Here is a 22,344-nt window from a genome sequence, read left to right on the forward strand (position 1 = left end):
AGGCAGGGTCTCTGGTTCATGCCAGGCTGCTGTGTGCTCCAGGGCAATTCTCCTCTATTCTCCTACCTCCTTTAGAAGTGTTAAGATTACAGATGCACATCTGACTTTTTAACATTGGTTCCAGGGATCAAATTCAGGTGCCCAGCCCATGTGGCTAGGGCTTTGACCTGGTGAACCATCTCACCAGCCCCCAAACACTAATTTCTAAAAATCAAATATTCCAACCTAATGCAAACCAAAGACATATTAATTTGATAGTCACACACTGAAGGATCAAATATTAAGTCCTTGTTTTCTGTAAACCATTATGTTCCTGCAAGAGCAGGAACTAGACGTCATCCCACGGCTGTGTGGCACGAAGGGCCGCACAGCACACAGGGCGCATGCTGTGTAGCGCAGGGCAGGACAGTGCTCCATCTTCATTTACAAGTTTGATTTTGAGTTAATTTTTGGTTGATCAGTGTCAAACACCTTTTGCTGTTACCAAACTTTCCACAACCCCGCATGCAGTTGCAGGGCGCCACATGGAGCCACAGCCTATAGTTTACAAATCTGAGGACTAAGCCAGGTGGTGGTGGCACACATCTTTAATCCCAGCACTCAGAAGGCAGAGGCAGGGGGATCTCTGTGAGTTCAAGGCCAGTCTGGTCTACAGAGCTAGTTCCAGGACAGCCAGGGCTGTTACACAGAGAGATCTTGTCTCAAAAAAGAAAACAAACCAAATAAACAAAAGAAAAAAAAAAAAAACACTATTTACTACCTTCTATAGAGGTGGGTCTGAGATCAGTTATGGGCACAAACAACTGTGACAACCAGAAGTTGCTCTGATGACACGGCCAAGGGCCTGGACAGAGGCAGAGGAGCCAGCAGGACCCACCCACCCCAGGTCCCACCCACCCCTACTGTAATCCAGCCTCAGGTCTCCACAAAGCAAGCTCACATCCCACAACTATACAGCCTGCTGGAATCCTGGCTAAAGTTCACTCCTTGGGTAATCTCATGTGGGGGGGTGTTTGCTGCTGGAATGTGTGTGGCGGGAGCCCAGTGTCCCAGCCCAGACAGCAGTCTGTGCTGGAGCCCCAAGAAGGCTTGCGGCCAAATGAACCCAGAATCCCAGCCACCAGCAGTGCCAGGGAATGGAATGTGCTGCTGGGGTGTTGCTGGCAGGAGGCGGGGTCACTGGGTGCTGAGGAAGGTAGGGGCTCCCATCACAAGGTCACCTCTGTTCTGCTAGGGACTGAAGGGAACCGGCAGTGCTTAGTGGGCAGACCCTTCCTGTTAGTGCAGTGGTTAGCTCTTTAGAGAGTGGGGACCAGAATGTGAGGGAGCCGCCCAGAATGTGACCTTTACCCACGCTTCTTGGCCAAAGCTGCTAAGAACACCTGCAGCGCAGTCCCCATTCCATGTTGGGTGGGTCACTTAACCTCCTGGTGCCTCTATTTACCCATTTAAAACACCCACCAATTCAATGAACCCGTGGAGCTGTGGGACACTAAAATGAGCTACTAGCTGAGCTACTGACGAGGCACGCTGCCTGGCAAAGTGGCCCATGAACAGGGCCAACTGTGGAAACACAGACCTCTGAAACGAGAATGAAAATAGGGCTTCATTTGGCTTCAGCCCCAAAGGCTACAGAAGACCCCAAAGTCATCGCCAGTCTGTTCCAGGTCTGCCAAGATTTCCCAAAGGCATCAACACACCAGACCACAGAAGCCTCAACTGGAGCCGAGCTGGAGCCAGGCCTGCAGACCTGCCCTGCCAGGTGCCAGGACTGTCACCTGGCTATCTGTCCCCTGCTCCTGGAAGCCCAAGATCAAACTGGCATGTAGCCAATTCCACAAAGAGCAAGCTGTCATTCGACTTTGAATTCTCTGTATCAGGGGCTCAACGGGGACACTGCCACCAAGTCCTGCCGAACCCTGGTGTCTTTGCTCTCTAAGTGGAACTGCATTCAAAGACAGCGTCCCTCGCCTGTTCTCACTCGCACCTCCAGGAAACAGAAAGGGCAAAACCCATTTTCTCACATCTGTGACCACACCCGATAGCCAGCCTTCCTGAGCAGTGACAGTCACCTGTCAACAAGAAGGCATCAATTGTTTCAAACTACACTGGCTCTCCTTGACACTCTGCTCTGAAAAATGATTTAAAATTATCCTCTGGCTTAAAAGAGGAAGCAAAAAGATGACGACTGTAAGGACAGACAGAGGTACGTGCTTTGTCTGAAGTTTGTAGGTGACAGCATGCAGGAGGTCTGTGGGAGGTGGGGCTGGCTTACCCCACTGTTGCTGGGCACTACCATCTTACTGTGAGGAAAACAGTGCCTACTTGGGCTTGTCACCAGCACTAACACAATGTGTGCAGTGCCCAGCACCCAGCCTAGCTCAGATCACAGGGGCAACCTGCACCTCACACCTACCTCCAAGCAACCTCTCCTGCCAGCTCTCAGCCTCCCGCAGAGCTGGCCCTTTCTGACTTTCTCAGGGGGAATTAGCTAAAACCTTTTCATTGTTTAATATTTAAACAATGAAATATTAAAAATATTGTTTAATATTTAAATTCTGGTCCCAACCTCAACCCAAGACCCTCAGCTGCTCGCAGGACAAAGCCTGGCCTTTCTGTTTACAAGGCACAGCTTTCCACTGGGCCTGGCTCCCTCACACAGGCACTACCAGGCAGTGTGCAAAGACACACCCCACAGCCCACCCTTGGCAAGTGAAGACCGCGAACAGCATAGGAAACCCAGGTCTCCACTCTGATGCGACAGTCGGCACGAGGACAGGACAAAAGCAAAAGCTTGGGGCCTTTTATTGACAATTCCCCATACAGAGCTCCTCTCCACTGCTCTCCAGTATAAATAAGCACGGAGGTGAGGTTCCCTCCAGGAAAGGGGTACACTTCACCAGCTTGGTCCCCACTGACAACCCTCACTGCTGTGTATGGCTCATCAGTAAAGAGGGCTTCAGCCGGGAGTCACTCACCCCACACCCAGCTTCCACCAAGCCCATGCTTAGGCCACACAAACAGTTCTCCTGCGATAGTGCAAGGCCTGCAGAGCAGCCCTAAGGGAGAGCCGTGAGTCTACAGACGGGTCTCAGGCAGAAGCCCTCATCTTCACCCCACCTCTGGGCTGCATGCTCCCAAAAACCGTGAAATAAATAAATAAATACTTTAAAAAGACAGGGCAGCTCCAGTGGAGGGGGCCTGAGCCAGCTCATGGCTTAAAAAGAGGCACAGGGCCCCTTGGCAGATCAGAGGGAACATAAAATTGTCCATGTGACCTTATCCCACAATGGACACTGTACTCCGGAACAGCCATGGACTCTAAGAACCAGCCCATCAAGGTCCAATACCTTCCTGGACCTCAAAGGCCAAGGGCTTTCAGAATCTCTGCTCCACTCCCCTGGCCTCGCACTCTATGGGACAAGGGCTAGGGAAAGGTGGCAGTGAGAGAGGAGGGATGCCCAGACCCGGAGCAGAAGGAGTGATGTGAGGGTCCTCAGCCATCCCAGCAGGGCTGAGACACCAGAAAATCATGGCAGACAGTATCTGTAGGCAGAGCTTCCCCATGCTGCCATCCACTTGACACTGTGGGGCTTGGCCAGAACCCTCATGTACACGCTCGTCTGGGTACTTGGCAACTCCAATCCTGTCTCTAGAAAACAAGAGATCCTGAGGCTGTTCAAAGGGCAGAGTCAGGCCATGGTGCCCCAAGTCCTCCTCCAGGTTCTCTGGGGCTTAGAGGCCCAGTACTCAACAGGAACGAACCTCTTTTCCCCACCTCAGAGTCCAGATGAGAGCAGGCTATGCTCAATTCTGCCCTCTGGTGGACATTCCCTGGCCAGTCCTGAGTCATCAGCACGGGAGAGCAGGGCAAACAGCGCCAGGGGTTCCTCTCCCTGTGGGACTCAGAGCATCACCAGCCCAGCTGAAGGCAACAGGGGAAGGACAGGGAGGACCTAGCTGTCGGGCTGCATTTGCCCAGCATACGCCTCAGAGGACCAGGGTTGGGAGAGTAGTGTCTGCTGCTGGCCCCAGGAGAGTGGGAGCCCAGCCTCTCTTCTCACTTGCTCAAGGTCTGATTACAGGAGGCACACACAAACACAGTCTCTCTCTGGGCTTCAGGAGCTGAAAAGAAAGAAGAACGCGGTGAGACGGTTCTTTGTACCCTTTGGGCTCAAGGCGCCAAGTACTGAATTAGCCTCCCCAGTCCTTAGACAGACCACCCACGGCCCAGCCTGCACCCTCCCTGACCCAGCTCACTCCCTGCCCTCAGACACGCTGGAGCACTGGGGCTCTGATGCCAACAGCCGCCTCTCCAGGTGTTCCGTGCATTGGAAATTCTTCTGGCATCCACAAAACACTTTTGTAAAGCTTTTTCTTTTTTTCTAAATAAAATACCAGAGGAAATTTTCCCTAAACATTTTAACGGTGGTTAAAAATCTCTGGGTGGTAAGATTACAGGATCACTTTTCTCTTCCTTTTTTCTTTATAATAATTTCCAAATTTTATAGTTAACCAGCATGTGCTACTTGTAAGATTGGAAAGAAAAAAGCTTGCCCAACACTGCAACACACCACAGGGCAGGAAGTGAAATATAATCCATTTTCAAGAACACGAATGCACATTCGTGCCACCTACATGCCAGTGGCAGACAGGCCTACCCCACCAACCTGCCCGGAACACACGAGCGTTTTTCTTCCTTCTGCTGTTCCACAGGCTTTATTTACCACAAACATATACAGCTTTTAGGAGAGGAAGAGAAATCATTCTGATTTTTGTTAAAAATGTTCCCAGGTGGTCTCCTCTGGAAGGAAAGAGGGCCCCAGGGGAGCTACCCTCACTCCTTTCCCAAGGCAGCCTCCCTAGCCCACTCCTACAGCCCTCACCTGTGGCCCCCATGGAGGACTTGGGCACCTTGAAGGAGCAGCACCGAGAGCAGAAGCTGTTCCCACAGTTGCTGCAGCTCCGCTGTGGACAAGAAATGTTAACATGAGATGGAGCCCACCCTCGGGCACCTGACACCCCAGTATCTGCTCCCTCCTATCGTCCCATCCTGTACAACTCAAGAGGGGCCTCAGTGGAGTGGGAACAAGACAGGACCAAACATCCAACAGAGGCTGGTAAGGGTGTGGGCCTGAAGCGGGAAGATGCACTGACCCCCTGTGAGCTAAGACTTAGAATTCACTGACGGCTCTCCTGAGTCTGGTAGAAGAACGGCCACAGCACACTGCCCCAGGCACACAGCAGCAGACTTACCCTCTTCTTCAGCACCGAGAAAGTGGCGGCACAGCCTGCACAGTTCCCTGAGAAACAAAGGGAACAGCTCAGCTATGACCCAGCCCAGAACACTCTGCCCAAACAGCTCTCAACTCTTTTGAGACACTTAGGACCCCAGCCTGGCACAGCCCAGCATCTCAGCTGGGTGCAGAGAGCAAGGTCTGGATTCAGAATAAGAAAAAGTGTTCATCTCTAGGAGTAGCTTCCTTCAGGCTACCCACCCCCCTCCCCCACCCCCAATCCCAGGCTTAGCAGATTGTCAAGGAACACCTAGAGCACACAGAGACTCTCCTCCCTGCAATCTAGCCAAGCCATCAGGGACCTGACTCAGGTGTCCTCAGTGAAGCCCACCAGACATGACCCTTCCAAATATTCCCTTACAAACAGCTGCACACAGCTGAGGGGCAGACAGGCCTCCAGAAATGCCCACTCCTGCTTTTTGTCATCAGAAGATTACAAGAGGAGCTTGAAACCACAGGGACCTTCCACAATGATATGGAGGGCAGAACTCTCACGCAGGAACACACACTTTCCTAAGTCACCAAGTGTAACGAAGCAGAGCAGCTTCAGACAGTGGCAGAACAGCCAACAGTAGCTCAGATGGTAACTGGCAGTCAAGGGGTGGATGTAAGGAGAGATAAAAGATGGGAGAGAAGGGTTCTGGGGTCTGTTACCATCTGGCAGGGCAGCAATCAGTAGCAGAGGGCACGGCTGTGACATGTGGATAACATGTCTGACCATGACAGTTCCAAAGCTCCTTCCCAGTCCAGCCAGGATAACCCACAGCTCTTGCTAAAAGACTCTCTGGGATCAAGGAAGGAAGACTATGGAACCAGGGAGACCATGGCAGAGAGAGTCCCATGTCTGAGGCAAACATCCCTTTGTTACTTCTGGGCCCAGAGGATCTGCCTGCCCCGTCCCATCCACCTGAGAATGAGTGTGTTTAAGGCCCTGGGCCTGGAGTGTCTACCAGGGCCAGAAGTTAACACAGACAAAAGGGATCCTGAGTGCCTAGGGTACTGACACACAGAAGAAAAGAGCAGGTCCAGAACACCTAATCCTGAAAAGACAATCACTAGTCAGGGGCAGGAAGGCAGACAATTCCTAAAGATAAATCCAGGGATTTCCCCTCCCTCAAACTCACTAAACTGGAATTCACAACTCAAGGCCATATTGGCCCTCAACCACCAGCTAATCCAGGCTCTCACCAGGACTTCATCCGGCTCTCAGGGATCCAGATCAGAGCCTGGTCCCCAAGCTGGGCTCAAAGACCCAACCTTCAAGCTAAGTCCTTGACCCACCCACAACCCCAAGCAAACAAAGACTAACCAAACTACAATGTTGGCTACAAGTGACCTCAGAAAACCCCCATACCCAGAAGAAGCAGACAGCCAGGTCACAATGAGGCACACAGGCCTAATCAGCACCGCACACGAACGACACGCAGTTACTAAGAATCTGCCTGGCCCTGTGCTCTTGCATGCATTGTCATGCCATCCACAACAACCCAACAAGAACTATCTCTTTTACAGAAGGGGAAACTGAGGCATGATTTGCTGAAGGACACTGGCTGAGCTAGTATTTGCTGTCAAGTTCTGCCGCCTTGGGAATCACGGCTCTCCGCAACCTGGGCCCACAAGTACCTTGTCTTCCTGTCAGCTAATATCACTAAGAGAGGTGGACACGAATAGACCACACTCATACATACTTGAGACATTTGCGCATTTCCCAAGGTTCAATGGACAGCTTTACAAGGGCCCACAATTCTTGGACTCTGTTCCTGTGGTCCAGGTGTTCTCCAACTCCCTAAGTCCCATCAGCCCTAGCCATACACCCCACCTTGAACCCACTCTCGGGCCATACCAAAGCTGTTGGTAGGATATCGCTTGCGGAGCCGTTCTGTGAGTCTAGACACCTTGCTGCGCAGCACCTCGTTCTTGCTGAGGAACCCGTTGTCCTGCAGGGCCAGCTCATCTTCCGCTGGGCAAGGGGTGCCCTCGTCATCCTCCTGTGGGAAGAGTTTGCTTGTTCCAGTCCTGCGCATCACTTACAACAGCCCAGGGCCTGCGTGCGGAGGCACCTAGGCATGGTGGCCCATGAAGTGCGGCACAGCTAACTCGGCAACCCCGTCCAGCCCAGCCCTGCCCCCTTCACCCTGCTCCTACTTACCAGCACCACCAGGTGGGTCTCCTGCCTCCCAGGGTGCGGGGAAGAAGAGAAAACAGAGAGAGATGGCAAGAAGGGAGGAACAGGAGAGGGCAAGGGAAGCTGTTGTGCCACCCCAAGCTCTGAGCACCGCAGTGTAAGGTGAACAGGCAGGCTCTCTGGAAGCAGGCCAGACCCAAGGAAGCTTAGAGAAGCTTGGTGTGACTCTTTTCCCGCTGGTCATATATAGTTCAACAGGAAACATGTTCTCAAAAATGTGTTCCTTACTTGGGTCATGAACAAAAATGCGTGGAATCCCTGCCATAGCTATCTCCACCCTCCCCAGACTTGAGCCTACAACCATTCCCACCCTGAGGAAACATGTAGCATCACAGCTCAGGGCCCAGGTAAACTTCACAAGACTTGCTCCTCCAACAACAGAGACATAAACAGGGGAGTTTCTACTCCAAGACAAACAGTAACGTAACAACAGCCAGAAGGCCTCAGTAACCGGAGAGGACAGGAGCGCAGGACAACAAGGAACTGCAGCATGTGACTGACATGCCTGTGTTCATCTATTGTGTGTGCCACAGCAGACATTAAGAAAGTCAGAGGACCGCTTTCCAGTGCCAGTTCCCCTCTACCATGTGGGTTCTAGGGACCAAACACAGGCCATCCAGCTTGGCAACCAGCACCTCTACCGGCTGAGGATTTTGCTAGCCCATGTGACTTGTCCAACAAGAGACAATGGCCCCTCAGCTACACTGACTGCCGCAGACTCTGAGATACTAGCAAAGCTGCAAGTCTACAGTTCTAATTGAAATCCGCCCTGTTTTAAACACTGGCTCAAAGAATTACTTTAAAGGTTCACAAGCCAAATAAAACACATCTTCAAACTAGCAATCTAAATCACTGTCTAAATCAAGGTTGCTGAACTTCCCCTGAACTAGCACTTGGCCATGCAACCTCTTTCTCCACCCTCCCAAAGGGACATCTGTGGAACTCAGTCTACAGAAAGGCAGAGGCACAGTGCAGGCACCTCCTCCAAACAAGCTCCCTGACATCATAACCTCAAGCCCATCTCCAGCCCAGGTGACAAACACCAACCCCCAACAGTGGTTTGGATAGGCACAGAGCCAGCCCTGCCCTGGGCTCCCGAGACAGATGACAGGAGCAGGAAGGGCCGGTGGCTCTCTTTCAACCAGGAAATTTCTAGCTCAGAGCAAGTTCTGGCTTCCATGTGGATGTTAGGGGAAAAAAAAAAAAAAAACAAAAAACACAGCTCTCAGCCCACCCAACATCTGGCCTGGTCAGGAGAGGGGACTGGGAGAAGGCCACCCACCTCAATTGCATCTTTGAACTCTTCGTCTGGCTCAGCCTCCTCAGCCTCTTCCACACTGCCTGGCGTGAGGTCCTAGGAAGAAAGATTCTATGGCCAAAGGGAAGGTTGGCAACACTGGTCCCTACAGGAGAGAGCCACCTGCTGAGAGCCAAAGGCTAGGATCCAAAGCCCCTGGTCCCAGCCCAAGGAAGCTGCACAGCTGCAGGAAAGGACATCCTGTAACCCCACGGGGCAGGGTCATAGAACAGGACCCCACTGGACCCATAGTAGCCAGTGGTCACAGAGCCTGCCTGAGACCCAGCTCTGTTTACTAGCCAAAAGCCCTTGGCAGCCACTCTGTGCCTCAGCCTTCCCTTGTGCCACTGGAAACACTCTCATACCCGTGCTCAAGACACGCCCCACGGGGCTTTAGAGCAACACCGGACACAGACCAAGTGCTCACACCCCACAGGGCTTTAGTGCAGCACCAGACACAGACAGACTAAGTGTCCACACCCCACAGGGCTTTAGAGCAGCACCGGACACAGACCAAGTGCTCACACCCCACAGGACTTTAGAGCAGTACCAGACACAGACTAAGTGTTCACACCCCATGGGACACTTAGTGCAGCACCAGACACAGACCAAGTGTTCAGAAAAGCCCAGGCAACTATTTCATTGTACTTTTTATTACTAGACAGGAAGAAGCTCCACAGCTCCAGCCCAGAAGTCAGGCTGGAAACAAGAGGGGGGAAAAAAGACAAACAAGGGGAAAACCCTCTTGCCAATGGCCAGACACTCACCTCTGTGGGTGTCGGGGCAGGAGTGCTGTCCAGCAGAGTGCTCCGTCCCCCGGCGTCCTGCAGAGCTGAGTTCTCACAGGCATACTCTTCCTGCTTGGGGTTCATTCGCCGCTGCAGACAAGCCCTATACTCAGACACCACTGCAGAGGGAATGAGACTAGGTCAGAGGTGACATAAAACACAGTAAGTGGGCTGTGGTGGTGCATACCACACCTTTAATCTCAGCACTGGAGGAGGCAGAGGCAGGCGGATATCTGTGCAATCAAGACCAGCCTGGTCTACACAGAGAGATTCCAAGTCATCCAGGACTACAAAGTGAGATCCTGTCTCAAAAGAAAAGAAAAGAAAAGAAAAGAAAAGAAAAGAAAAGAAAAGAAAAAGAAAAAACAAATTTCAGAAAGAACTTTAGAGGGAATTTCCCAGAAACACAGTAAGTGGTACTCCAGGAGTGTTCTCTATCTGCACCGTCCCCCTGCTACATAGAGAACTGGCCAGAGAGTCACTACAGCAAGTGATCATAAACTAAGGAAGGGTGCAGGGGACGACGATGACAAGGGGGACGGGACGACAGCAATCACCCAAGCACAGGGCCTCTCCAGCCTGCCCAGCATCCAGAAGCCAGACAGTGGACTTAGGGGTCACACAGAGATATGGCAGCTACTCCAGGTGACCACAGTGCAGGAGTGGGTGGCAATTTAGGAAAAAGACCTCTCCACACCGTATCAGTAAGTAATGATGCATCTGCCTTAAAAAGGGAGAGGGAGGGGGCTGGAGAGATGGCTCAGAGGTTAAGAGCATTGCCTGTTCTTCCAAAAGTCCTGAGTTCAATTCCCAGCACCCACATGGTGACTCACAACCATCTGTAATGAGGTCTGGTGCCCTCTTCTGGCCTGCAGACATACACGCAGACAGAATATTGTATACATAATAAATAAATAAATAAATAAATAAATATTTATTTATTTATTTATTAAGAAAAGGGGGGGAGAGGGAGGGCTTGAGATCTCTATCTAGCTCAGTGGTTAAGAGCACTGTCTGCTCTTCCAGAAGTCCTGAGTTCAAATCTCAGCAACCACATGGTTGCTGTCTCACAACTCATCTGTCAAGAGATCTGGTGCCCTCTTCTGTCACGCAGGCATACATGCAGACAGAACACTGTATAGATAATAAATACCAGGAAGAAAGAAAAGAAAAGAAAAGAAAGAAAAGAAAAGAAAAGAAAAGAAAAGAAAAGAAAAGAAAAGAAAAGAAGGCCGGGCGGTGGTGGCGCACGCCTTTAATCCCAGCACTCGGGAGACAGAGGCAGGCAGATCTCTGTGAGTTCGAGGCCAGCCTGGTCTACAAGAGCTAGTTCCAGGACAGGCACCAAAAACTACAGAGAAACCCTGTCTCGAAAATCCAAAAAAAAGAAAAAGAAAAGAAAGAGAGAGAGAGAAAAGGGAGAAGGACCTCTAATGGCAGCCACCTTAGGGAATGGTCAGCCACCCAACCCCAGCACACTCTCAGAGATATCCAGCGGGAAGCTGCCCCCTTGTGGCAAGCACACAGAAGCAGGAAGCCTAAACAGGTCCTTAGCGTGGGCCTCGGCCCAGATCTCTGGGGCTTACCTCGGAAGAATTCCACGTTTCCCAGAAAGAGCGTGCTGTTTAGAAGGGCAAGGACCCAGCAGAGGGGCAGCAGGTAGAGCATGCACACCATGCCCAGAAGAGCGCCATAGAACCTGAAGAGACAGAAAGTCCAAGATCAGAAGGGAAGGGTGGGCGCATCCAGGTGAGAAAGTTTGGGGCACAAACTGACAAGACCTGCCGATCAAACCAGTATGGAACTGCTGAGGAAGCACTCAGAAGTACCAAGCTGTTGGCTTGTCAAGTGACACCGGTAAGACCACACTGTGTCTCAAGCGGGGAGCTCACACACTTGCTTGCAGGGTCTGGGCTAGTCTAGACACGGACTTGGGCCTGAATACATTCTCCCTTGGTTCTCGAGCATGACTTCATTCACCTACAGGGTGAATGCAGGTTAAACGACATCCACCTCACTGAGTCACTAGAAAAAGACAATAAGCAGACCTCTAAGCACAGGCCTGGCACAAAGTGAAACCTAGACAGACATTAGTTATAGTCATTACTGATACAGGAAAACCTCAAAAACATGCATTCCATTTATAAAGTAAGTCATCTTTTAAGTTCATTTTTAAGACTTTTTTCAAAAAATTAAAAATGCTCACTGTAGGGCTAATAATGAAAAGAACTTACCTAACTATTTAAAAGAACACTCCCATAAATTACAATCATTAACAGTTCACATTACAAAATAATTCCAAAGACGTTGTTGCAACCACTTATGACATAATTAATGAAGAGAGAGAAATCTCATATGTAGTCTAGAGAGTAGCTCACTGGCCTAGGGCACTTTGGACTCTTGAAGAGGATCATGCTTTGGTTACCAGCACCCTTAAGATATACATGCATATACATGTAGGCAAAACATTTATATATAATACACATATATTATATATATGATTAAATAAACAAATCTAAAAATAAAAAATAAATTTTTGGTTTTTCAAGACAAGGTTTCTCTGTGTAGCTTTAGGGCCTGTCCTGGAACTCACTCTATAGACCAGGCTGGCCTCGAACTCACAGAGAACCACCTATCTCTGCCTCCCAAATGCTGGGATTAAAGGCGTGCACCACCACCGCCCAGCCAAGAAAAGAAATTTCTCATTCAATATGAAGCTAATAGGCATGAGCAGCTCCAGAAGGCAGCTACTGAACACGAGCTCAGCTCAGCTGCTACGGCAGGGTGGTGGTAGATCACACCATGAGCTACTTGCCTATTATTCAAGTACTGTTACTGTGTGCCTTTTAAAGGGCACCTAAACAAAAGCATATGTGCAGACCCACACCCTAAGACCACGGTGTGCTCTTCTCCTGAAGTGGGTGGGACAGAAGCCTTTACAAGATACCTGGCTTCACGGAGTGGGAGTAGGAGGTGGAAAAGAAAGAGCCCACTCACTGTGAGGACACCATGGGGTTCTCCCAGTGTAGTACACGGTAGGCTGACTCACAGGTACAGCACAGGCGGGTCAGGAAGGCTTCCAGTTGGATCAAGCTGCAGACACAGGAGCTTATATGAGTGGAGAGGCCCTGCCCGCTCCCAAGCCAGCCCACCCACCTTCCAGGAGCACAGAGGCTATGAAGATGCAGAAGCGGGCTTCACGGTGGCCAGTCTGTAAACACTCGTGCTAGGAGAAGATGATCTGGCAGTGTTCCAACCCATTCCAAACCCCTAGGGAGCCCCTTACTGAGGTGGCGTAGTTAAGGTTCCTGCTTTTGTTTTGTTTTAATCTTATTTATGACAATTGGGGGAGCACTTTGTAAAGTCCGTGCTCTCCTTCCACCCAAGGGCTCATTAGAGACGTGGCTGCTTCTCGGGCTGGAGCAGGGACAGTAGAAGACAGATGTGAATATCCTGGTGTGCCACACCCTAAGGAGGCACTGAAAAATGAAGGGGATATAATGAAAGAACACAAAAACCAGCTCAAAGTGGTCCCACTGGCCAAACCCAAGACACTCCAAGATGGAAGGAAGGGAGGTAGAGATCAGATCCCGCTGAGAGACGTAAGAATCTGTGCGTCCACACTGACAATAAAGGAGAAGCACACTCCCCACTGCAGAAGCCAGGAGATAAATGCAAACGAGGAGTGAGCAGAGACCCACTTCAGCCACCAGGGCACACAAGTTAGTGAAGGCGGGACCCACCAGCGGCTTTCAGAGCAGCTGAGTGAAAGCTGACGAAGACCAAGATATTTCAGTCTCAACATACCTCTCCACAGGTTACTAACAACAAGGTAAACAGTAAGCTAGAGAAGCTTTACAGGGGACCAAAGTTATTTCCTGGCATCACGTGGCTCTCATATGGACCATGACACTCCACTTGTCAGTCATGCTCAATGTATACCCTGACTCTAACAAGGAGCCAGAGGACATAAACTGAGGCACTTCAACACCACAGTAAGCTTGTGCTATTACTGTATCAACTATGTCAAGGTCACAGGGAACTGCTCATCTCAGGCCACCAGAACACAGACACTAAGGGTAAGGGCTGGGGGGCTTGGCAGGCAAAGCCTTGGATCTAGTCTTAGCACTACAGGAAAGAAAAAACCTTCAGTGTAATGCATGATTCTAAATTGGACCCTAGACCAGGGGAAACCAAAATTTAAAAACTTTATCAATACAATTGGCAAAATACGATTATAAACTATGTATACTAATATATCAATATAAATATCCCAATTCCAAATTCTACTGAGAATACATAAGACAATGTCCTTGATCTCAGGAAATAAATGCTGAAGTGTTTGGAGTAAACAGAGTGGAAGTCTGTAATTTCTGAATGGTCTGAGGAAAAAGCAGAGACCTAAAGCCAGTGTGACAAGCGTTAGTAACTGCTCTGTATGAATGGGATATGAACTGTTTCCATTCTTCTTGTGCCTCCTGTCAGATGTTGTTTCAGTGTCAGGCATTCTGGTGCACACCTTTAATCCCAGCACTCGGGAGGCAGAAGCATGCAGACCTGTGAGTTTGAAGCCAGCCTGGTCTACAGTTTGAGTTCCAGCCTAGTCAAGACAACATCATGAGATCATCTCAGGAAAAAGAAAAAAAATGCATAAAATGACTTCACTTTACAAAAGTTTCATTTGTTGATTGTTTTCTCATACACCTGGACCTCACTCCTAATGATTTGGTTTCTGGACATGTTAGTTCTGTTATAACCCCTATGGAAAAGCCAGCTGTCACTGAAGACATGGTTAATGTTCGTCAGCAGTCTTAAAGCCACTTCCTCAAAACACCAGCCACGTCATGTTAGAACGGTAATGATGACTAACACCGAACACTTCCTGGGTACCCAACACTCAAGCAATCTTCACAACCATCCTCTGTGTAAGCCCAACTCCACAGCCCATGGACGAGGGACCAGAGTGCAGAGAAGCAAGCGAGTTGTCACATGCTGCACAGAAGTGAAGCAGGCTCCGAGCCCAGCTTTCGTGTGATATTTTGATAGCATTCTGATGCTCCCAAGACTGCCAATAAAATTTGCTTTGAGTCAGAGCCAAAGCTAGCTACTAGCTGACCAAAATTAATCATACAGGTTTTGAAAGACTGAGGACAGACAGACATAGGAAATAGTAGGGTGGGGCTTAGAGAGTGTCTCAGTCCTTTGGGATTGAGGAACAAGGAGGGGACATGTCACTGGTTGCTTCTCTGTCGTTTCTCTGATCATTCAGGTTTTCATTGATGAAGAATAGTTAAACACTTCACCCAGCAGTGGCTTGCACAGGCGGCACCTAAGCAAGGAACTTAGTGGTCCCGCTTGGGAAAAGAACACAGCTGTGAAGGCAGTTGAATCTGGAGTCTCAGTCACTAGTAGCTAAGCCTCTGCCTTCCTCTCTAAGTGGAGGATAAAAATAGTTCTCAGCTCAGAACAGGGAGAGAGATTAAGCAGAATGAAGTCTGTGGCACACGGGCAGCATGCAGGGTGGCAGCAGCTGGCTCACTCCCCCACATTCCTGGCCTCCTTTCAATACTCACAAGCTCTTCACCTCAGCCACAGCCTCGGGGCGGGAAAGGCGAACTCTCTGTAGGTCTTCCTGCCTTATGCTGTGGTACTTCCTCCGCATCAGCTCAGACTCTGGCAGCTGTGCCCGGCACACCTCCTGAAGGTAGCCCAGTAGGGCGGGCACCGAAATCATCAAGGCACCCATGGAGTACCAGGCACCTAAGAGATCAAAAACACTGCAGGAAACACAGTAAACAAGGCCCTGGAGCCTGCCTGAGGTGCCCACAAGCTTGCTTCCTCGCCTCCTCCAGGCCCTGCCCGAGAGGCCTGACCGGATCACGCTGTGGGTGGAACGGCAGATCTCCCCACTCTACGGCATGCTCAGCCCAGCTTCGTTTTCCCTCGTAGATCTTATTGCCCACACCACGTACTATGGATATGCTAGCTCTTCAGCGAAAGTAGGTTCGAAACTATGAGCTCCAGGTATGTGGTCACGGATAAGCTCCAGCCTTGTTTAAATTTTAAAAAATGCCTTGTGGGTTGGAGTGATGGTTTAGTGGCTAAAAATATGGGCTGCTCTGTCAGAGGACCTGGGTTTGACTTCCAGCACCCACACTGGCTCACAACCATTGGTAACTCTAGTTCCAGGAGATCCAATGCCTTCTTCTGGCCTCCACAGACACTGCATACACATACATACATAAAGGCAAAACACCCAGACACTAAAATAAAATTTTTAAAATGCCACAGTACACCCTAGATGGTTCACATCTGCAGTCTGGATGCAGCAAGAAATTTTCCAAGAATGAAATTTAGCCCTCTCTACCACTAAGGCAGACTGGAACTTTCCTTTGGCTTTCAGGATCAGAAAGGGGTCTTGAATATTGAGAGATAGGGAATGAGTCAGAGACAAAATTCAAAGCAGGAACTTCTCCCTTGTAACACAATATCGCAATAGCAAACAAAGATAGCAGTGGGCTATCGTAAATGTTAGTTACATGATTTGTCATTGAAACTGACTGAATTTAGAACTGTGTTTAGTCACGCGCTAACATCCTAGAAGAGTTAATCAAAGGAAAATCCAACTAAGAAAAAGAAAGTTGGGTATGATGGTGCTTACATTTGTAACCCCAGAATATAAGACGCTGAGGCAGGAGAATAGGTAGTTTTAGGCAAACCTGGACTACATGGTGAGTTTAAGGCAAGCCTGAGCTACACAGAGAGCGCCTGCCTCAAAAAAAGAAAAAAAAGCAATCCAAAAATAGATGATCCTGTGAACTGGGGTAATTGTCTGCCCACTGACTCATATGTCCACAGGAAACAGGAAATACTGAGAGTCATGCATGTGATGTAAGAGCACACACATAAAGGACCAGCCCCTCCAAACATTCTGCCCTGGACTCACTTCCTGAGGAGGCTGCTTGTCCTACAACTATCTGACAGTTCCAACCCTGAAGATCCTGGGTCACAGCATACACGACAGAGTCGACAGGAGACACTGCCACCCAGGCCTTCTGCAGTCACCGCCTAGCCACGCCTGTGTACCTGCCTGTGTACCTCTCCCCGTGCTAGTGGTCGCCAGCACGGCAAGGCTTGTGTGCTGGACCAGAGAAAACGACCGCTGTGGGAAAGTCTCCCCTCCTCCTGACAGCCTTACCACACACGTGTTGGCAAACGACCCCTAACAAGGTAGGAAAGCGAAATGGGAAAGAGTGGATGGATCCACAGCAGTCAAGAAGAAAGCAATACAGAAGCGGCGGTGGCTGTCGTCTGCTAGCTGCTGATCTGAGTGGCTCGCACAGGCTCACTCCTCATGATGTTCAGAGAAGAGGGAAATGGAGGCCCAACAGATGGGCTACATCATGTACCCAAAGTCACACAGAGGCCCAGCCCTGAGGATCTCTCCGGAAGTAGGAGAAATGAGACTGGCAAAGACGTGGTCCCTCCTACATCGCTCCAACTCAGGATTCTTCGCCCACATTCATTCACAAAGACCCCTAGCCTCTAGGAGTAGCTCTTACCCTCGTTCAGAGTGAGGAACAAGATGTTGAGGCCCAGGCAGGTCATCAAGGAACACAAAGGCATCTGCCACCTACAACACAGAGAGTTCTGATCACAAGACGGCCTGAAAGATGCCTGGCAGCACAGTCAGTCAGCCAAATCCAACATGAGGAAAGGAGAGACACCGAGGACCGAAGAGAAAAACACACGGCCTATCTGTAGGAGGCTAGCAGAGGAACGGAGAGGGCACATATTAACCCTGGGGTGACAAAACTAAGACCCACAGAACCTTCTTCCGAGAAGAGCTTCTCTACTGACTCTTGAGAAGCCTGGCTCCACTGCTGCACCATGGTTTGTGGGGCTCTGTCCTTCAAAAGGGACACTGATAAAGAAAGGTTCTTCTTTCACCGTGTCCTTTATCCTTTTTCACAATTTCCTAAGACCATTATCAGAACATCTTCCAGGCCACTTGCTGGACCACGAAAAAGAACAGAAAAATGAAAACCTCCTCAGTTCACCAGTCCACCAACAGGGGCAGAGGGTGGTGGTGCCATCTTTAAACCCAGCACTCAGGAGGCAGACACAGAAAATCCCTGTGAGCTCAAGGCCAGTGGTCTACACAGTGAGTTCCAGGCCAGCCAGAGCTACACAGTGAGACCTTGTCTTTTAAAAAAAAAAAAAAATACAGTACTCATCAACACAGAAATTGAGAAAAAATGAATACGGACCTCTTTGCCCACATTACTTTATCTCTTTACTTCTACAATTTTGAGCATTTATCTGACTTTGTTTCAAATATATGTTAATTCAGGAGAAAAAGACTAGCTACTTTACTAAGACTGATGGGATGGGAATTTAGCTCAGTGCAGTTATCACCCGGGAAACACAACTGGGTGAAGTGAAAAAGATACAGCCCCCACTACATACCACCACCAAATGGCAACACAGAAATCCCCAAAGAAAGGAGAGAGAAGTGCCTGCTTTCCTCTGCTGGTGGCGCGGTGCCTCTTGGCACACTAACTTGTTAGGTCTGCGGGTCTAAGGATACGGGGAGACCAGCTTGGAGCTGGATGGAGGGGCTGAAGTCCCAGCTGTAGTCTCCTCAGCTGACAGAGGGGTCCCTGGGTTGTGAAAGTGGCTGTCAGATTCACTTAACTTTTTGGTAGTTCTTTTCTTAGTAAAGAGGATTTGACTGACAAGGGACCCAATCTTGGAGTTTGGCTATTGGGTCCAAAGCTACAGTAAAATTTGTAGGATCGGCTGCTCTGCTTTGTTGGTCTCCCAGGACCAAACTGTCAGCAAAGACGTCAGACCGAGGAGAGTAGCTCTGGAAGGAAAGGGATGTCACTACAGTGTGATGTCCTCCCTCTTCAGACAGGGCTGAGTTTCCAGATCTCTTTTTATTTTAGGCTTATTTTTTATTTTACTCTTACCATAATAGCAGCCCCCAGTGGCTCTGAGATCTGTTTTGGGTGATATGTGTTTGCCTGCATGAGAAAAGTGAAGAAAAGCATTCTTTCCTCATAATCTTTATTAGAAACTAAGAGCCCCAGGCTGTGGAGTTATTTTCAATTATGTTAGGATGACATTATTTTGATAAAATCAAATGCTTTTATTAAAGATATAAAATAGCCAGGTGGGCCAGGCGGTGGTGGCGCACGCCTTTAATCCCAGCACTCGGGAGACAGAGGCAGGCGGATCGAGGCCAGCCTGGTCTACAAGAGCTAGTTCCAGGACAGCCAGGGCTGTTACACAGAGAAACTCTGTCTCACCCCCCAAAAAGCATTAATAAGAACAGGTTTTTAAAACCTTGATTGTATTTTTAAATACCGTCAATGCTTTTTGACTTCTGAGAATATAACTGGTGGTAGAGTGTTGATCTGTAGAAGGGGAGAAGGCAACATTGTCCTNTCGAGGTCAGCCTGGTCTACAAGAGCTAGTTCCAGGACAGGCTCTAGAGCTACAGAGGAACTCTATCTTGAAGAAGGAAAAAAAAGAAGATGGAAGAGAGGTTAAAAAAAAAAGAGAGAGAGAGAAAAAACATAGATTAATATTAATGGGCTAATAAGTTATAAGAGCTAATGGGACAAGCCTAAGCTATCAGCTGGATTTTCATAATTAATATAATTAATAATAAGTCTGTGTCATTGGGGGGGGGTATGAGCTGACAGCCCAAAGAAAAAAGACAGAGGATGAAAAATGAAGCAAATTAGGGGAAAAAATGAGAACCATAATATAAATAATAAATTAATATGGTGTCCAGTTTTTTCAAAGCTATTTGCATTTGAGGTTTGTTTAAAATTGTAACTTGCTGGTGAGAAAGCCTAGCCATTTGCTGCTTAGACGAGTCTAATTTCGAGTGGGAGAACCAGCTTCCAAAGGCTGTCCTCTGACCTGCACACAAATGCCAGACACATACAAAAGTAACAACATAAAATCAAAATATTAATATTATGTTAATAATGGGAGAGAAGGGGCGAAAAACACCTAAGCCTGCTCGACGCTATAATGGACTAATGTCCAGGGCTTTTTCTAGCGGTCCCCGAGAGAGGCTTATCCAGCCACAAAGAATGTTGATGCAGGCCAGGCAGTCCCAGTTCCTACCTTCCCTGCATAGGGCCAGAACATGGGTAGAGATCAAACAAAGCCTCAGAACCAGTCATCAAGAGCAGAAAAGGCAGCCCAACTACTGCCTAACTGGCCAGAGAGGCAACAGAGACCAAAGGAAGAGCAAGTCGTAAAGTCTGTACCTTAGCAAGTATCGAACACCATCACCTGCGTCCTTCAGGGGTTCCAGGTAGATCTCCAGCCTCTTATAGGACAGAACCAGGTTGAAAAGATCAAACGCTGTCGACTTGGTTGGGGCAGGTGGACACTCAGAGAGAACCTCAGGCATCACGCCGGGGCTCACCTCTGGCCCACTCGGGTCCCGATCTGCTGTCTGCATCCTGTAATCGTAATTGCCCACACTTACAATGCACTTCGGTCTTCAACACACTTCCCCTTGCATTACGTCATGTGGTACTTAGAATTAGACCTCTGAGGCAAGAGGGACCACCCATTTCACAGAGGAGGAAACTTAGTTCCTGCTGAAGATCAGCAGGATGAAGTGGACAATTTGGATATAAAGCCTGTTCTTTACGAGCCCCTTCAACACTCTTCCCCCCCCCCCCCCATAGACCTTTCAAGAGCATAAACCAAGCTGTTGAAGGACGACAATTGGTAATCCGAAGAGAAAAGATGTCCCATGATATCCTTCTCCCATCTTTAGCTGGTAATTCTACTCCTCCTTCAGGTGTCTGCTTCAAGAGGACTGTGCCTCTTGCTCTGGGAAGTTTCTGTCAACAACCCCAGTGTAGACTGGGAGAATCTTGGACAGTGCTTCCAAAGGTTCATGAACTCTTCCAAACAAAACACTTATCACACTCTTAACCCTGATTCCTCCATTCATCACTTGGAAAGGGGCCAACCGGAGTCCAAACTCCCAATAGGATGAGCCAGGAAAAAAAAAAAAAAAAAAAGAACCCGGGGCACGCGCACCATAGGCGCCTAGGAAGGCGATCAGCATCGGCGCCTACGGAGGCCTCGACCACCAGCACCTTCGAAGCCGCGCAAGGCAGGCCAAGCCAAGGTCGCTGGGCCAGCAGGTGGCGGCCCTCACCAGGTGGGAGCCCCAGAGGCAGTAAACACACGGGGGCGGGGTGTCATGGCCATCACCTACCCGGACGGCGGCCCAGGGGAGAGGGGCAGGGACGGCCTTGGGGACGTAAGGGCAGCAAAGCCCTGGAGCGTTCCCTCAGGTCCGCCCCACCCCACGCCGCGCCACCTCCCACGGACGTTTCAAAAGTCACAGGTTCCAGAGAGCTGTCTGCCCCTTCCACCGCCGTCGCTTCCGGGACGCGTCTGCGGTGGCGCGCCAGTGACGTCATCGCGCCTTGGGTCGGGGCTCCGGGTTTAGCCCCTCCCACCCAAGCGCAGGTGAGCGAGCTCATCAATACTGCGCCTGCGCTGGTTTCCCTTCTCTGCTAATTTCTGGCCTGCTCACCTCAACTGCCACAGAAGAGATGACTGACTTAATTAATCCAACAGAACCCTAGGACCTAAAGCCTGGGGACCAGCCTAGCTCCGGAACAGTTAGAGAGACTCGCGTGGTGAAACAAGTCTGTAATTACAGTCCTCGGGGCTCTGAGGCAGAAGTATTTCTAGTGCAAGGACAGCTTTGGCTAGGGGAGCTCCTGGCTCAAAAAAGAAGGGAAAAGAGAAGGATTAAGAAAGAAAGAAAACTTGGGTAGGAGCTCCGTGAGCCTAGGAAAGGCAGAAAACACATCTTGTCTGTCAGATGCCTAGCGGAGACAGAATGGCTGTGGGCAGCTGCTGTCTTCAAGATCCTGTGCAGGCCTTTCCTACCTCAGTCCTCTTCACATCGTGTGAGCCACACATCCCATGGGTTTGCATTAACCAGCATCCAGACAGTACACTAAGCTTTTTGTGCACATTCTTATCTGGCCCTCCTTCAATAGCCCTTTTGGGGTTATCACTATTTCACAGATGTGGAATTGGAGTCATGGTAAGTAGCTTCTTTAATGTCACGGCACATAAACCTCTTGGACCTGTGACTGGAGCCAGATACATCCCTGGATCCCAGTAACCCCAGCGATAGCACCGCCCACACAGTCTGCATCTACTGGCCTCATCCCCCTGCTGCTCACCCTCTCCAAGGTGTCAATCTCAGCCAGCTGAACCCTCTCCTGATACCTGCAAGGACCCTGGACTCCTGCCAGCTCCTCAGATTGCCTGTCACCCGCCTGCCCCTGCTTCATCTTTCCATCTGACTCCAAACAACTCATCTTTGCAGGGGTCAGATGTCTGCAGCCTTCTCTGGCTGCCCAGCTGCCAATAACCACTCTCTCCAAACAGCCCAAAGTTATTGCATCTCCTCCAGTATCTCTTCTTCACATAGAGAGGCACGCTTGCTCCTCCAGCCAGGCCTCAGCTGTACTGGGAATCCCAACTCTTCTCACTTCCTTAAGGCCTGTCACTGTGCCATGGGCTCTGAAATCCCTCACTAACACCCCTTATCCTAGATTCAAGATCCACAGGACATTTCTCCTTTACCGCCTCTTTTTTTTTTCCTCATCTGATTTGTGCACTCACTGTACACTCCTCAGCAACTGTCATCCTGTCTTCCCGGGTCACCTGTGTGTTCTGGCTGTTAAACCCGATGGACACTTCCGG

The 22,344-nt window shown here is 49.7% G+C and overlaps 1 protein-coding gene across 1 annotated transcript; it reads right to left on the reverse strand.

The window, feature by feature from the left end:
* Positions 1-2,788: 2,788 nt before the first annotated feature.
* Positions 2,789-21,012, reverse strand: Zfyve27 (zinc finger FYVE-type containing 27). The gene is made up of 12 exons (XM_050147848.1): positions 20,831-21,012; positions 19,860-20,057; positions 17,130-17,200; positions 15,141-15,327; positions 12,565-12,660; positions 11,154-11,266; positions 9,547-9,686; positions 8,765-8,836; positions 7,141-7,285; positions 5,257-5,303; positions 4,887-4,968; positions 2,789-4,125 (listed from the first exon to the last, which is right to left on the reverse strand). Exons 2-12 carry the CDS (start codon positions 20,054-20,056, stop codon positions 4,061-4,063), a joined length of 1,215 nt encoding a protein of 404 aa, XP_050003805.1. The 5' UTR covers position 20,057; positions 20,831-21,012; the 3' UTR covers positions 2,789-4,060.
* Between the last annotated feature and the right edge of the window lie 1,332 nt (positions 21,013-22,344).

Source organism: Alexandromys fortis, unplaced genomic scaffold, assembly GCF_014885135.2.
Source record: "Alexandromys fortis isolate MF-2015 unplaced genomic scaffold, M_Fortis_MF-2015_v1.1 scaffold_16, whole genome shotgun sequence".
NCBI lineage: Eukaryota > Metazoa > Chordata > Mammalia > Rodentia > Cricetidae > Alexandromys > Alexandromys fortis.

Coding starts and splice junctions, on each gene's coding strand:
- Zfyve27 (XM_050147848.1), bottom strand. CDS start 20,056: ATGCAGACAGCAGATCGGGACCCGAGTGGGCCAGAGGTGAGCCCCGGC. Junction 11,267..12,564: donor AACCCCATGGTGTCCTCACA/GTGAGTGGGCTC, acceptor CTGTCTCTTCAG/GTTCTATGGCGCTCTTCTGG. Junction 4,126..4,886: donor GTCCTCCATGGGGGCCACAG/GTGAGGGCTGTA, acceptor CTTTCTTTTCAG/CTCCTGAAGCCCAGAGAGAG.